Raw genomic sequence first — 16,703 nt, 5'->3', positions numbered from 1 at the left:
TACAAGGCCAGGTAAGGTAGATTGATGTACTTATGCATTAGTTGACGATACAACACCAGGTAAGGTAGATTGATGTACTTATGCATTAGTTGACGATACAACACCAGGTAAGGTAGATTGATGTACTTATGCATTAGTTGACGATACAAGGCCAGGTAAGGTAGATTGATGTACTTATGCATTAGTTGACGATACAAGGCCAGGTAAGGTAGATTGATATACTTATGCATTAGTTGACGATACAAGGCCAGGTAAGGTAGATTGATGTACTTATACATTAGTTGACGATACAAGGCCAGGTAAGGTAGACGGATATACTTATGCATTAGATGACGATACAAGGCCAGGTAAGGTAGATTGATATACTTATACATTAGTTGACGATACAAGGCCAGGTAAGGTAGATTGATACACTTATGCATTAGATGACGATACAACACCAGGTAAGGTAGATTGATGTACTTATGCATTAGTTGACGATACAACACCAGGTAAGGTAGATTGATGTACTTATGCATTAGTTGACGATACAAGGCCAGGTAAGGTAGATTGATGTACTTATGCATTAGTTGACGATACAAGGCCAGGTAAGGTAGATTGATATACTTATGCATTAGTTGACGATACAACACCAGGTAAGGTAGACGGATATACTTATGCATTAGTTGACGATACAAGGCCAGGTAAGGTAGATTGATACACTTATGCATTAGATGACGATAAAAGCCAGGTAAGGTAGACGGATATACTTATGCATTAGTTGACGATACAAGGCCAGGTAAGGTAGATTGATACACTTATGCATTAGTTGACGATACAACACCAGGTAAGGTAGATTGATGTACTTATACATTAGTTGACGATACAAGGCCAGGTAAGGTAGATTGATACACTTATGCATTAGATGACGATACAAGGCCAGGTAAGGTAGATTGATATACTTATGCATTAGCTGACGATACAACACCAGGTAAGGTAGATTGATACACTTATGCATTAGATGACGATTCAACACCAGGTATTCTAGATTGATGTACTTATGCATTAGTTGACGATTCAAGGCCAGGTAAGGTAGATTGATATACTTATACATTAGTTGACGATACAACACCAGGTAAGGTAGATTGATATACTTATGCATTAGATGACGATACAAGGCCAGGTAAGGTAGATTGATGTACTTATGCATTAGTTGACGATACAACACCAGGTAAGGTAGATTGATACACTTATGCATTAGTTGACGATACAACACCAGGTAAGGTAGATTGATGTACTTATGCATTAGATGACGATACAAGGCCAGGTAAGGTAGATTGATATACTTATGCATTAGTTGACGATACAACACCAGGTAAGGTAGATTGATGTACTTATGCATTAGTTGACGATACAACACCAGGTAAGGTAGATTGATGTACTTATGCATTAGTTGACGATACAAGGCCAGGTAAGGTAGATTGATGTACTTATGCATTAGTTGACGATACAACACCAGGTAAGGTAGATTGATACACTTATGCATTAGTTGACGATACAACACCAGGTAAGGTAGATTGATATACTTATACATTAGATGACGATACAAGGCCAGGTAAGGTAGATTGATGTACTTATGCATTAGTTGACGATACAACACCAGGTAAGGTAGATTGATGTACTTATGCATTAGTTGACGATACAAGGCCAGGTAAGGTAGATTGATATACTTATACATTAGTTGACGATACCAGGCCAGGTAAGGTAGATTGATACACTTATGCATTAGTTGACTATACAACACCAGGTAAGGTAGATTGATATACTTATGCATTAGTTGACGATACAACACCAGGTAAGGTAGATTGATATACTTATGCATTAGTTGACGATACAACACCAGGTAAGGTAGATTGATGTACTTATGCATTAGTTGACGATACAAGGCCAGGTAAGGTAGATTGATGTACTTATGCATTAGTTGACGATACAACACCAGGTAAGGTAGATTGATGTACTTATGCATTAGTTGACGATACAAGGCCAGGTAAGGTAGATTGATGTACTTATGCATTAGTTGACGATACAAGGCCAGGTAAGGTAGATTGATATACTTATGCATTAGTTGACGATACATGGCCAGGTAAGGTAGATTGATGTACTTATACATTAGTTGACGATACAAGGCCAGGTAAGGTAGACGGATATACTTATGCATTAGATGACGATACAAGGCCAGGTAAGGTAGATTGATATACTCATACATTAGTTGACGATACAAGGCCAGGTAAGGTAGATTGATACACTTATGCATTAGATGACGATACAACACCAGGTAAGGTAGATTGATGTACTTATGCATTAGTTGACGATACAACACCAGGTAAGGTAGATTGATGTACTTATGCATTAGTTGACGATACAAGGCCAGGTAAGGTAGATTGATGTACTTATGCATTAGTTGACGATACAAGGCCAGGTAAGGTAGATTGATATACTTATGCATTAGTTGACGATACAACACCAGGTAAGGTAGACGGATATACTTATGCATTAGTTGACGATACAAGGCCAGGTAAGGTAGATTGATACACTTATGCATTAGATGACGATACAAAGCCAGGTAAGGTAGACGGATATACTTATGCATTAGTTGACGATACAAGGCCAGGTAAGGTAGATTGACACACTTATGCATTAGTTGACGATACAACACCAGGTAAGGTAGATTGATGTACTTATACATTAGTTGACGATACAAGGCCAGGTAAGGTAGATTGATACACTTATGCATTAGTTGACGATACAACACCAGGTAAGGTAGATTGATGTACTTATGCATTAGTTGACGATACCAGGCCAGGTAAGGTAGATTGATACACTTATGCATTAGTTGACGATACAACACCAGGTAAGGTAGATTGATATACTTATGCATTAGTTGACGATACCAGGCCAGGTAAGGTAGATTGATACACTTATGCATTAGATGACGATACAAAGCCAGGTAAGGTAGACGGATATACTTATACATTAGTTGACGATACAAGGCCAGGTAAGGTAGATTGATATACTTATGCATTAGTTGACTATACAACACCAGGTAAGGTAGATTGATGTACTTATGCATTAGATGACGATACAGCACCAGGTAAGGTAGATTGATATACTTATGCATTAGTTGACGATACAAGGCCAGGTAAGGTAGATTGATATACTTATACATTAGTTGACGATACAAGGCCAGGTAAGGTAGACGGATACACTTATGCATTAGTTGACGATACAAGGCCAGGTAAGGTAGATTGATATACTTATGCATTAGTTGACGATACAAGGCCAGGTAAGGTAGATTGATATACTTATGCATTAGTTGACGATACAGCACCAGGTAAGGTAGACGGATATACTTATACATTAGTTGACGATACAAGGCCAGGTAAGGTAGATTGATATACTTATACATTAGTTGACGATACAAGGCCAGGTAAGGTAGACGGATATACTTATGCATTAGTTGACGATACAACACCAGGTAAGGTAGATTGATACACTTATGCACTAGATGACGATACAAGGCCAGGTAAGGTAGATTGATATACTTATGCATTAGTTGACGATACAACACCAGGTAAGGTAGATTGATACACTTATGCATTAGATGACGATACAACACCAGGTAAGGTAGATTGATATACTTATGCATTAGTTGACGATACAAGGCCAGGTAAGGTAGATTGATATACTTATACATTAGTTGACGATACAACACCAGGTAAGGTAGATTGATATACTTATGCATTAGATGACGATACAAGGCCAGGTAAGGTAGATTGATACACTTATGCATTAGTTGACGATACAAGGCCAGGTAAGGTAGATTGATATACTTATGCATTAGTTGACGATACAACACCAGGTAAGGTAGATTGATACACTTATGCATTAGATGACGATACAACACCAGGTAAGGTAGATTGATATACTTATGCATTAGATGACGATACAACACCAGGTAAGGTAGATTGATGTACTTATGCATTAGTTGACGATACAAAGCCAAGTAAGGTAGATTGATATACTTATACATTAGTTGACGATACAACACCAGGTAAGGTAGATTGATATACTTATGCATTAGATGACGATACAAGGCCAGGTAAGGTAGATTGATACACTTATGCATTAGATGACGATACAACACCAGGTAAGGTAGATTGATGTACTTATGCATTAGTTGACGATACAAAGCCAGGTAAGGTAGATTGATATACTTATACATTAGTTGACGATACAACACCAGGTAAGGTAGATTGATATACTTATGCATTAGATGACGATACAAGGCCAGGTAAGGTAGATTGATATACTTATGCATTAGTTGACGATACAAAGCCAGGTAAGGTAGATTGATGTACTTATGCATTAGTTGACGATACAACACCAGGTAAGGTAGATTGATGTACTTATGCATTAGATGACGATACAAGGTCAGGTAAGGTAGATTGATGTACTTATACATTAGTTGACGATACAACACCAGGTAAGGTAGATTGATATACTTATGCATTAGATGACGATACAAGGCCAGGTAAGGTAGATTGATACACTTATGCATTAGATGACGATAGAAAGCCAGGTAAGGTAGACGGATATACTTATACATTAGTTGACGATACAACACCATTTAAGGTAGATTGATATACTTATGCATTAGTTGACGATACAAGGCCAGGTAAGGTAGATTGATACACTTATGCATTAGATGACGATACAAGGCCAGGTAAGGTAGATTGATACACTTATGCATTAGTTGACGATACAAAGCCAGGTAAGGTAGACGGATATACTTATACATTAGTTGACGATACAAGTCCAGGTAAGGTAGATTGATATACTTATGCATTAGTTGACGATACAACACCAGGTAAGGTAGATTGATATACTTATACATTAGTTGACGATACAACACCAGGTAAGGTAGATTGATACACTTATGCATTAGTTGACGATGCAAGGCCAGGTAAGGTAGATTGATATACTTATACATTAGTTGACGATACAACACCAGGTAAGGTAGATTGATGTACTTATGCATTAGTTGACGATACAAGGCCAGGTAAGGTAGATTGATATACTTATACATTAGTTGACGATACAACACCAGGTAATGTAGATTGATGTACTTATGCATTAGTTGACGATACAAGGCCAGGTAAGGTAGATTGATATACTTATGCATTAGTTGACGATACAAGGCCAGGTAAGGTAGATTGATACACTTATGCATTAGATGACGATACAAGGCCAGGTAAGGTAGATTGATGTACTTATGCATTAGTTGACGATACAAGGCCAGGTAAGGTAGATTGATATACTTATGCATTAGTTGACGATACAAGGCCATCTAAGGTAGATTGATATACTTATGCATTAGTTGACGATACAAGGCCAGGTAAGGTAGATTGATACACTTATGCATTAGATGACGATACAAGGCCAGGTAAGGTAGATTGATGTACTTATGCATTAGTTGACGATACAAGGCCAGGTAAGGTAGATTGATATACTTATGCATTAGTTGACGATACAAGGCCAGGTAAGGTAGATTGATATACTTATGCATTAGTTGACGATACAAGGCCAGGTAAGGTAGACTGATACACTTATGCATTAGTTGACGATACAAGGCCAGGTAAGGTAGATTGATGTACTTATGCATTAGTTGACGATACAAGGCCAGGTAAGGTAGATTGATGTACTTATGCATTAGTTGACGATACAAGGCCAGGTAAGGTAGATTGATGTACTTATGTATTAATTGACGATACAACCCGAGGTTAGGTAGATTGATACACTTATGCATTAGTTGACGATACAACGCCAGATAAGGTAGATTAATGTACTTATGCATTAATTGACGATACAACACCAGGTAAGGTAGATTGATATACTTATACATTAGATGACAATACAAGGCCAGGTTATTGTACAGGTTTAGTTGTAGTGATACACCTACTTGTACATATGCAGCAGGTGACGATACAAAACTTGTTTAGATGTGTTGATACACTTATTATGCTCCAGCTGACGATGTACAACGGGAGGTTAGGTCTGTTTACATACTTATATATGTATAACCACAGTTGACGACACAACGCCAGGTTAGGTCTGTGGATATCCTTGTATTTTCCGCAGTTGACGATACAACGCCAGGTTAGCTGTGCTGATATATACTTATATGTGCATCAATTGACGATACAACGCCAGGTTAGCTGTGTTCATATATACTTATACATACATCAGTTGACGATACAACGCCAGGTTAGCTGTGTTGATATATACTTATATATGCATCAGTTGACGATACAACGCCAGGTTAGCTGTGTTGATATATACTTATATATGCATCGGTTGACGATACAACGCCAGGTTAGCTGTGTTGATATATACTTATATATGCATCAGTTGACGATACAACGCCAGGTTAGCTGTGCTGATATATACTTATACATACATCAGTTGACGATACAACGCCAGGTTAGCTGTGTTGGTATATACTTATACATACATCAGTTGACGATACAGCGCGTGTGCGTTGTTGTTTTGCTGTACGCGTTCATGTCTCATTTGACGATACAAGCCTGGCCATGTGTGTTGATAAACTCAAATATGCCTCAGCTCAGAATACAAAGCCTGATTTGGTGTGTTGGTGTGTCATATGCTCAAACAGCTGAAAAGCCAAAGCTTGTGTTTTATGTTGCAGTGCTTAAAATACATAATCATCAGTTGGTAACTCAGCTATAAGTGTGTATATACGGACATATGCATCAATTAATGATATGCCACTCGCCTGGTATTTTGCGGAACAACAGGTTTTTACTGTGGTACAAATCGTTCTCTCGTCACGCCAAAGATCCGGTTTGGCACAATGTGTCAGTCCCATCAATTCCTTCACTGACTTTATGTGTTGGCTATATAAGTCAAATAATGTTTTTAGCTCAGTCGGACGTCGAGCCATCAATTCAACGACCCATCAAGTTTATAGTGAGAGATTTGGATGCACTTGGTTATCTTCCTTCACTTATTAACCTTGATAGAAGCGGTTTGAGATACAAGTTAATTCCAAACTATATATATAATTGGTTTGATGTATACATTCTCCGACCGCTGAAATATTTAGTCTTCTTTCTAGCCTTTAATTCAGAACCTACTTACCCCAAGTAGCCCAGTGGTTAAAGCGTTCACTCGCCATGCCGAAGACTCGAGTTCGATTCCACATCTGGATAGTGTGTAATGATATATGTCCCGCGCCGTGATGGTGATGCAATATTGTCTAAAGCGGCGAAAAATCATACCCACTCACACAGCCCAGTGTACTAGTCAAATTCATGTGGAATTCATCTACTATTAATATTTCCAGCCTTTTATTCATCTCCTCTTGTACCCAACTACCCTACTACCTTTCTACTAATTTCTTCTAATTTATAAGTGCATATATTGTTAAATATTGTTATACATCCACGCTGCAGCTGAAATATATCAGTGTACTTTAATGTGAAATCTCGATAAAAGTGTGAATTGAAAAAGAACCAAAGTATTGGTAAATTTACCTGTTTAAGTTGAACAAAACTCTTACGTGTCTACTCAGATTGGAAGCATAACAAAGCTTGCTTTGACTGGTATTTTTTGGTTAGTTGTAATGACGCATAGTCATTTTGAACAGTTTACATGTGAAGCTAATCACTTCTTTCAAAGAAAAAATATAGGCTGCACATCAAATTTGGGAGAACGTGAGCAACAGATACGGGCTCTTCAGCCACATGTAAGCAATGTAATCAATCACCCAGGATAAAAGGAAACGCGCCCCCATAAGTTCCCATGGGTAAACCCATCAGTTTTCAAACTGTTCAATGGCGGTTTGTTTCAATGATATGTTTACCACCCCGCAAATCTAATCTAGACTTTGACAAACTTGTGCTACATTCAAACATGTAAACAATGACTCGAGACAGTAGGTAGGTGGCGGTTTACTGTGTAAACGTGCAGGTAATTGATATCAGACCTTGGTATGGCCCAGTGGGGAAAGCGTTCGTTCATCAAGCCAAAGCTCTGGGTTTAAATCTCATGAAACGTATTTGCGAGATCGCGCAGTTTGTTGAAGTCGGTCAAAAAAATGAGTAAAAACATGTTCGTACACTCACACCCATTATGTCGCCACAGAGAATGCAAAATTATCAACTGTATTCGCGTTGTTTCGCATCCTCACGTTCCCATGCGAGAAAACACGAGACTCTCCTTTGAAGTGTGTTCAATGAGAACCCAGACCCATCATTATCTTCGTAATCAAGGCTGATCTCTTCATCTTCAAATTATGCATCCTTTACAAGCATTCCGCTACATAACAAGACTGCCATGAGCAAGGATAATTATTGTTGGTATTTAGCAGTCATCCTAAGTACTTTTTTTAAAAAATATCACTCCCAGTGGAACATTGAACCACGTTAGCTGCGAGGGATTAGTCGAATCTGCTAGCTCCCTGATTAGGGCGTGTTCAGTAATTACATGGTATTGCTTGAAATAAAAAAAATTCTAAAAATCTAAGAGTAAAACTGGAATGGAGAGATTTAGATCTAATGTGAAATGTATTCTTAGAAGCAGATTTAATTACATTCTCCTAACTCGAAACACATGTCTCTCCTGAAAACACATGTTGACAGCATATGGTCGATAGTCTGTTAATTTACAAGCTTTACGAAATAAAAGATCATGTGGTCCGGCCCCATATACTGAGGGAAAGAAATAAGGGATCACATGAAGGCACAGGTGTTCGTTTATTTTTGTCCCGGTTTCTTCACAAGCTATGCGATACAAAGCTCGTGAAGAAACCTGGACATAAATAAAGGAACACTTGTGCTTTCATGTGATAACTTATTTCTTTCCCTCAGTATATTATTCTGCAACAAAATGAAGTTATGGTTGATAAGGTAGCAATTACATCGCTTATAATGTAATAAGTTATAACATTTCGATAATATTACTGAAAAATATACGTTGAAAATAACATGAAAGACAACAAATCATCGATGCGTGACATGGGAAATTATGTACGTGACTGATGTGGCACCCTGATCTGAATAAGATTGGATATCAGATAATTACTATACACTCTATGAACTATTCTGTGACAGATGGTCAGCATTTAAAGAGCTAGTGAGTGAGTGTGGTTTTACGCCGCCTTTAGCAAAATTCCAGCGATATCTCGGCGGGAAGACAATAGAAATTTGCATCACATTGTACTCATGTGTGGCATCGAACCCTGGTCTTCACGTGACGAGAGAACGCTTAACCACCTTACTCCTCTGCCACTATCGTTCAAAGAAACTTGAATCCTTCGGGTGTTTGAGCAATAACATTGAGCAATTGTGTACTGTACAACGTTAAATGTTATGATTTTTTTAAATCGACCGTGTAAGTAATTCAAAGGCCGTTATTCCATGCCAATATTTTCTTGAATTAGATGATTATGCTCTGTCATAGTAAATTCAACAAATCGATATTTCCAAAACGTGTTCCATTCGTGAACTTCTACAATACAACATTAAAATGTGGAATTTCTGGTTCACTGATCACTTGATTGTCTGGTTTGTTTACACGCCATCGCCGCACGGCATGAGTACTGCTGCCCAGCGTCGGCTGTAAATGCTTACGTTTAAAGTAAATTGTTTGAACAGCGGGTGCGATGAGTAGGGCAGGACATGCCCTTTTCCCGAACACCTGGTGTTCTAAGTGATTTTCTGTGATCCATACGTATCATTTTCTCTAGTTTGTCCTTTACACGAACGGGCATCTGTTTCAGAGGATAGTCAAGAACAGGTGTTGGTTTATGCTTTAACTGCATCATCGTCGCTGTTACTGCATCATCATCATCATCGCCATGAATGTATGTTTATTTTTCTCTTTGTTATGTTCAATAAACATGGTTACCTTCAGGAACAAATGTCCCTGCAATGCGTTGATTATGGAAGGATATGCTTACTTCTTTCGCGAACACCTGTTGTCATCGCTCAATTTCATTTCAGTGATCCTTTCATATAATTGTCACGCATATTTCCTTCAAAGGAAAAGAGGAGGAGAGTCGTTATTCTCTGACATTCTGTATCTAAGAAAAGGGACCAGTGTAACTGTTAAATATTCTTCATAATTAGATCTATCGTCATTCAGAGTTGAAGGAATATATTGAATTTTAATATAGTCAACTTAAGCTTCGATTGAGTAGTACGCCAACCGCCTGCACCTTTGCAATCTGTATGTCCACATCTTTTAGATTCAGTCGTGCATACTGTATAATAGAGATTCCAAGGAGCATCAATCAACTGTTGCAAAAGGAAAACGGGTCCATTGCATACGAAACGCTAGCAGATTTTTCGAAACGTTTAAGGAGGACATATTGACAAATATAAATGTGTCGAGAAAACAACAAAAAGCTGCCGATACAGTTTCATAGTTTCAATTTGTACTTTCATGTTGGTTGTCAAGGTGAACAATTTACTTGCTTTAGCGTGAGTTTGTGACAGGTGCCACAATTTAGTTCGGTTGCCAACATTTCGCGAACTCTGGATATGGCCAGGTTTTGTAGAGATCCCCATGCTTATAAAACAGTCTCTGGTCGGAGTCTTTGGAAGATCGCTCGTGGTTGAGGAAATGCATTAGTTGATGGTAATGTCTTGAATCCAGAGTGTGGGTCACACGCATCCTGATGTTCTTCAGGTGCTCCGATCCCAACTAACAACTGCAAAACAGTTACAATTCAAAGTTTGTCTGACAGTCTTCACGTTAACTCTGTGTGTGTTGTTTTTGTTGTTGTTGTTGTTGTTGTTGTTGTTGTTACGTGCAGCAAACAACATTAACACCAACAGGTAATTGATAACAACTCATTACTGGAAGAAGCCAGGAGAAGAGTAAAATCACAAAGATCAACTCAACAGGCTTGCTTACCGGAAATAATTAATAACTCGATACTAGTACAATGGCTGTATGGTGCACTCAATTAACTCTTCGCAGGCTGATGGTATGTTATACCTTTCATCTCAAATGTTAGTTGCAGTGGGTTTTGCTTGGTTTCAAGAAATTTCCTTTGGTGGAGTCTGATTTTTAATGTAATGATTTAAATTTTGTCGAATTGAATTTGAGGACTAGAGGCACTTTTGTTGGTTGGCTGATGGTGCTGATGGTGGTGATGTCCTTTATCAGCTAAACAACAGTTGTACGTTCCAAAGTAGTACTAAGTACACAGGCACCATGTGAAGATAAACAATCATTCCGCCATACTTCTAAACGTGAAGTAACTATCGGTTACACAATGATTTTTTAGAATGCGTTTCTAAAAGTATATATGCCCCTATTGGAGCACGTTCGTACCATTCGCGCCTGCACTTAACAACCAGAACGATCTGATAAGAATCATATGCAAATGTCACATCTGCCACAGAATGACAGGATCCACGGGATATTTCATCTGACAGTGCGGTCAATTAAATCCTAAATTACCAATTGCACAGTTGGTAATAGAATATTATGAAATTAAATATTTCAACATATAACAACAACTGCCATCGATCTAGGTGTTTCACAAGCTTGGGCAAACGAACATTCAAAGAGAATGACAAATGTTATGAAGTGCCGTATATGACGGAGCTGTTCATGATGTTACACGTCTGTGAAAGTACCCACTCTTTGCATGATAGGAATACGGTATTTTGTATTGTTAATTCTTCTTTTCTCTCAGCTTATTGAATCAGAATTACAGCATATGTGTGAAACGTTTAATGTATGCTCGTCGTTTGGTTTTTTTCAGGATATCTGAACCGCAACATCTAAACGAACCTACAGCCGAAGATACTTCGAGACAGTTCCAATATATTCGTAGGATTAGTGTTCAGTGTGTCTTTAAGTTGTTAATTATAGACAAACACCCATTAAACCATCCCGCTCCCAGGACTGCTTCTGGTGTAATGCGATTGAAAGGTACTAATTTGATCACATCAGGGAAATGTCTAGAAGATCTAAAGCCGAGAGAAGTGTGAATGTAACAAAGACTACCTTTGCCAATGGCTGGTCGTCCTGCATCCCAAAAGGATAATGGTTGATCATCATCAGTCAACTCAGGACGAAATTGTCCTCCATAACGTTCAAGACCAAGGGACAGAACAATTACCCAATGGCCCCTGCACAAGTCCTGAAGAGGAAGGGGCGTCACGGTCCCAAAGGTCTAGTTCGGAATCAAGCAGTTCCAGTAAGAAATCAAGACTTAAAAAACTATCCCGTAAAGGAGCAAGCATCTTGCCAAATAACAGTAATTGGCGGCGTTTGCGGACCACGCTTAAGGTGGCGAGCGAGATGCAGACTCAGAAGAAGAAAGGAACGCTGGAGAGGCAGGATTCATTTCTGAGGAAATTCTCTACTAGAAATCAACGAGTGGATGAGTGTTCGGAAGATGAGGATAAGAAACCTAGTTACTGGCGTCCGGCAAAATCCCGGCGTCATTTTGTGTTTCAACATGACGGGAAATTTATGTTCTATTGGCTTGGTGTGATGACCGTGGCGGTCCTGTACAACATGTGGACGTGTATAGCCAGAGAAGCTTTCAGGGAAATTCAGTCTGGATGCAATTATTGTTGGTTCACCATGGATGCGTTTGTGGATCTTCTTTACATTTTGGACGTCCTGGTTCAGTTCCGAACAGGATACCTAGATCAAGGACTGATGGTCTATGATTCCAAAAAGCTAGCTAGGCGATACTTGAAGTCACGCACCATATACTTTGACACTTTGTGTCTTATACCTACGGATCTGATTCAATTTTATATAGGGATTCACCCAATGATTCGATTTCCACGATTCCTCAAAGTGTACAGAACCTTCCGTTTTATTCATATGCTGGAATCAAAGTCGGCCTATCCAAATTTTTTCCGTGTGGCTAATTTGTCACATATGCTTTTCCTTGGAGCACATTGGTTTGCAGCGTTTTATTACCTTATATCTGAAGCAGAGGGTTTCGTCGGTGGATGGTCTTACCCAAGACCCGAAGGAGAGTACGCATCAGTGACCCGGAAGTACTTAGCTTCGCTTTTTTGGTCGACCTTGACTTTGACAACAATAGGTGACCTTCCACCCCCGGATACCAACTGGGAGTAAGTATCAAACGCAAATTGTGCTAATGATCTTTTTCTTCCGTGATGCATGTATCATATATCTCAACTTCCGTATCGCATGAATGATATTCACGATTCACGTTCAAGTTTTATATAATCACTTATGTCTTTCTCTGTGTTCTTTAAACGAGTGTACTTAATGGACCGCCCATCTTATGTTCCGGTATGTATAAAAGGTACAAAAAGGTATTTAGAAGCATAATTTAAGACACTGCCCCAAAGGTTTATTTGGAAACAGGTAGGTCCGATGAAGCTGTTAGTGGTTGTCAAAAAAAATTAAATATATGCTTCAGAGAAAAAGATGTGGGTAGAGTGTTAGTTGTATAGCAGGCTATACGTGACATCCATTTTCATTTATGGATACGATGTCCCATAAAGTAACATAAATTGTACGTGCATTTTTAATGCACAAATACCTCTGTGTAATATCCCATGTCCAATATATCTCCATATCTCCAAACAAGCATCTTTTTTCTTGATCAAACACAGAGCCACGCTGAACCGTATTTATAAAGCTGCATTATTTTTACAATTTTATACGTGCATGAATGTTTTGGAATGCATGCTTGGCGTATGGCCAGTAGATGCAACTGTTAGCTCATTGAGACGCTTATTCCTGAGAACTTATGAATGTGTGGATGTTTCATAGGTCTTAAGAAAACACTTAAAAAGTAATATGTTTTTAATGTCCCAAACTGTCAGGGTAGGTATATCTGGTCATATTCATTCCTTATTGGGTTGCATATTTGCGAACGAAATTCTTCCTTTGTTTACGTTTTCTTCACTTTGATCTAGGAAATATTTACTTGAGGGTGATGTATAATTTAGATGCAGATGAACCAGAAGAGTCAAAAGTATTTTTACAAGCCTTATGCCTAATCCAAATACCAAATGACATCGGGTTGTATTATATGAATAAAAATACCAATATGGTAAAAATTACACCTTTATTATGTATGATAAGTTGATGCTTATATGATGTGTTGGCAAGATGTATACTATAACGTAGAGGCATAAAACAGACACATACAGACACACATACACACACACACACACACACACACACACATACACACATGAAACACAAGCACATACCCTTGCTTAGCACGCACTCTTTAGTATTCCAAGTACAAATATGTTTCTCTTGCAACCTGTGCTGGTCGTAAGAGACATTTTGCAGAATAGGGTAATCAATCCCGATGACTTGAAACACATCTGATGTCCATGACATCAGTCACTAGATATCTGGCCAAGATTTGGTCATGTTCAGAGCGCCGCCATAGCAGCGTTAATCATTGCAACGTCGCCTTAATTGCTGACACACCATACAAACTTAACATAAAGAAAACACAATGAAAGTTGATGCTATAGTGCTATGGTACTACTCATGTTATGTCAATACATACTGTATGCACGGAGTGTTCAGGATAATGCACACGTCGTTTACTATCCAGCTAATGCACATGAACAATACTGATGCTAATGGTTGCTAATGTTCCTTCAGAAGGATAATGGAGAGTGAAGTTTGTGAACGTGTTTAAGTATATACAGCAGGTCGTTCAACTTTTAACCTTTAGCCACCTTCTGTGTACATATACTTCACTCAAATAATGTCAGTTTTGTTGGCAGACATCAAACACTGATCAATTCATTATTTAGGGTATTAGACTTGCGGGTCATCTGCCACGTTTAACGTAGAACCAGACGCTACATATGTGACTTTTGTGTTCTGTAATGAGGTTGCCTATTCAGTCAGCTAGCAAGTAAGTAAGGATTCATGCTGAATTGGGGGCAATATTCTATATTATGGGACACCAGACGTGGGCTTCACGAATTGCACTTTTGAAGGAATCGAACCCTTCAACTACAAACATACCGATCGCCCTCATACAGTGACAGATTGAGTCCCGATCCACGAAGCGTCCATAACGTTAGGGCCTGTTGTAAAGCTATAGTTTATCATAGTCATACGAATGTATATGAGAGTTACGTGAACTACGAACGTTTTGTGTAACGTGATCCAAGATGGGAAAACGTTAGAATACATATGATCCTATTAGAACCTACATTACCACATGACTCCAGCCTAGTTGAACGTACAAACGTCAGCTAGGGGACATGACATTTGGGAAGTTTGTTGGGCTTTTTTTTAAATAAATAAATAAAACAGCAACATAAACTCACAGATTAATTACATTTGTGTATAATGCTTAACACGATTTGCACAGCATGTGTTATCCGTACTACATGTATTATATTGGTAATTTACTTATACCTGAATATTAGATCTGCTATTTGGAATTATTACATATTCAATATGGTCTTATCTTTAAGCATGAGCATGTGTCAGAATACTATTTTCCAAAGTACACATATCTGCATAAACTTACATTCTCACTTCGAATTTGTTTCTGTCGGGGTACAGTACAGAAATACTATGCATGGATACGCATGAGATTATTTTTTTATTTTAATATATATGCGTAGGGGTTGGGATTGGGTGTTTGCTTAACTAATACAATAATACAATCGACACTCGCAACTTTAACAAGCTATGGAGAATGACATGGGCATTTTCAACATGCTATGTAATCTGCTAGATGTGCAGCATGTTTTTAAGTTTTAATTAATTATTCATGAAAACCCATATGTACAATCGAAACGTTTCAAATAAACATTCAAAACAACTACTACCTTTCAAATCTATTTTATCCTTATTTACTGTTGTTCAATTACGTGACAAGACCAAAGAACTTTGAACCATTACAGTGATAGCAACTGCACAAGTATTAAAGACAGCTATTGCATATTACGGCTTGTAAGATGCTGTGTGCTTGTGGCTTCCCTGCCTGGTGCTCGGCATTGGTGGATACAAGTTGATAGAACTACAATATTGTGTCGGTGGGATATACATGTTCAGCTATTCCTCTGTACATAAGTGGAATTGTAAGGATAACTGAACACACGACATACACACGCATACAACCACACATACATGAACTGATATACATAGGGATCACTCGCACACCACACACACACGACACACGCAACATCACACCACAAACAGACGTCATAAACACAGTAAACACACACCGTACTACATGCTCACCGCATACACAGATATCACATGCATATCACATTACACAATTCTTACACACATACACACTCACACACACACACACACTCTCTCTCTCTCTCTCTCTCTCTCTCTCTCTCTCTCACACACACACACACACACGCGCGCGCGCGCGCGCGCGCGTGCATAAGCACCAATACGTAGGTGCACATGTCCATGCAAATTTGATGATCCTGGCAACATAACACCTCCTATCATATTGTCCAGGTGAGGGTACGATGCAGTACTACAGTAATACAATAAGAACCTAAAGCAGGGATTTGAACAGACCCCGAGTTTTAGTCACAGTAACATGCCATTCTATTTTCAGACGCACACCAAGCATGCACATATAAATATTTGTACGAAACATCAAGTAAGGCAATAAAACACCA

General features: G+C 38.6%; 1 protein-coding gene across 1 annotated transcript in view; it reads left to right on the top strand.

The window, feature by feature from the left end:
- The window catches only part of LOC137281622 (cyclic nucleotide-gated channel alpha-2-like), a 134,769-nt gene that overhangs the window by 91,739 nt on the left and 26,327 nt on the right, over positions 1–16,703 (top strand). The window contains exon 2 of the mRNA XM_067812980.1: positions 11,837–13,172. Within this exon, the coding sequence (XP_067669081.1) occupies positions 12,121–13,172 (1,052 nt within the window). The 5' untranslated portion in view covers positions 11,837–12,120. The remainder of the gene's footprint in view (positions 1–11,836; positions 13,173–16,703) is intronic.

Source organism: Haliotis asinina, chromosome 1, assembly GCF_037392515.1.
Source record: "Haliotis asinina isolate JCU_RB_2024 chromosome 1, JCU_Hal_asi_v2, whole genome shotgun sequence".
NCBI lineage: Eukaryota > Metazoa > Mollusca > Gastropoda > Lepetellida > Haliotidae > Haliotis > Haliotis asinina.
This window is presented reverse-complemented; position numbering and strand designations above follow the sequence as displayed.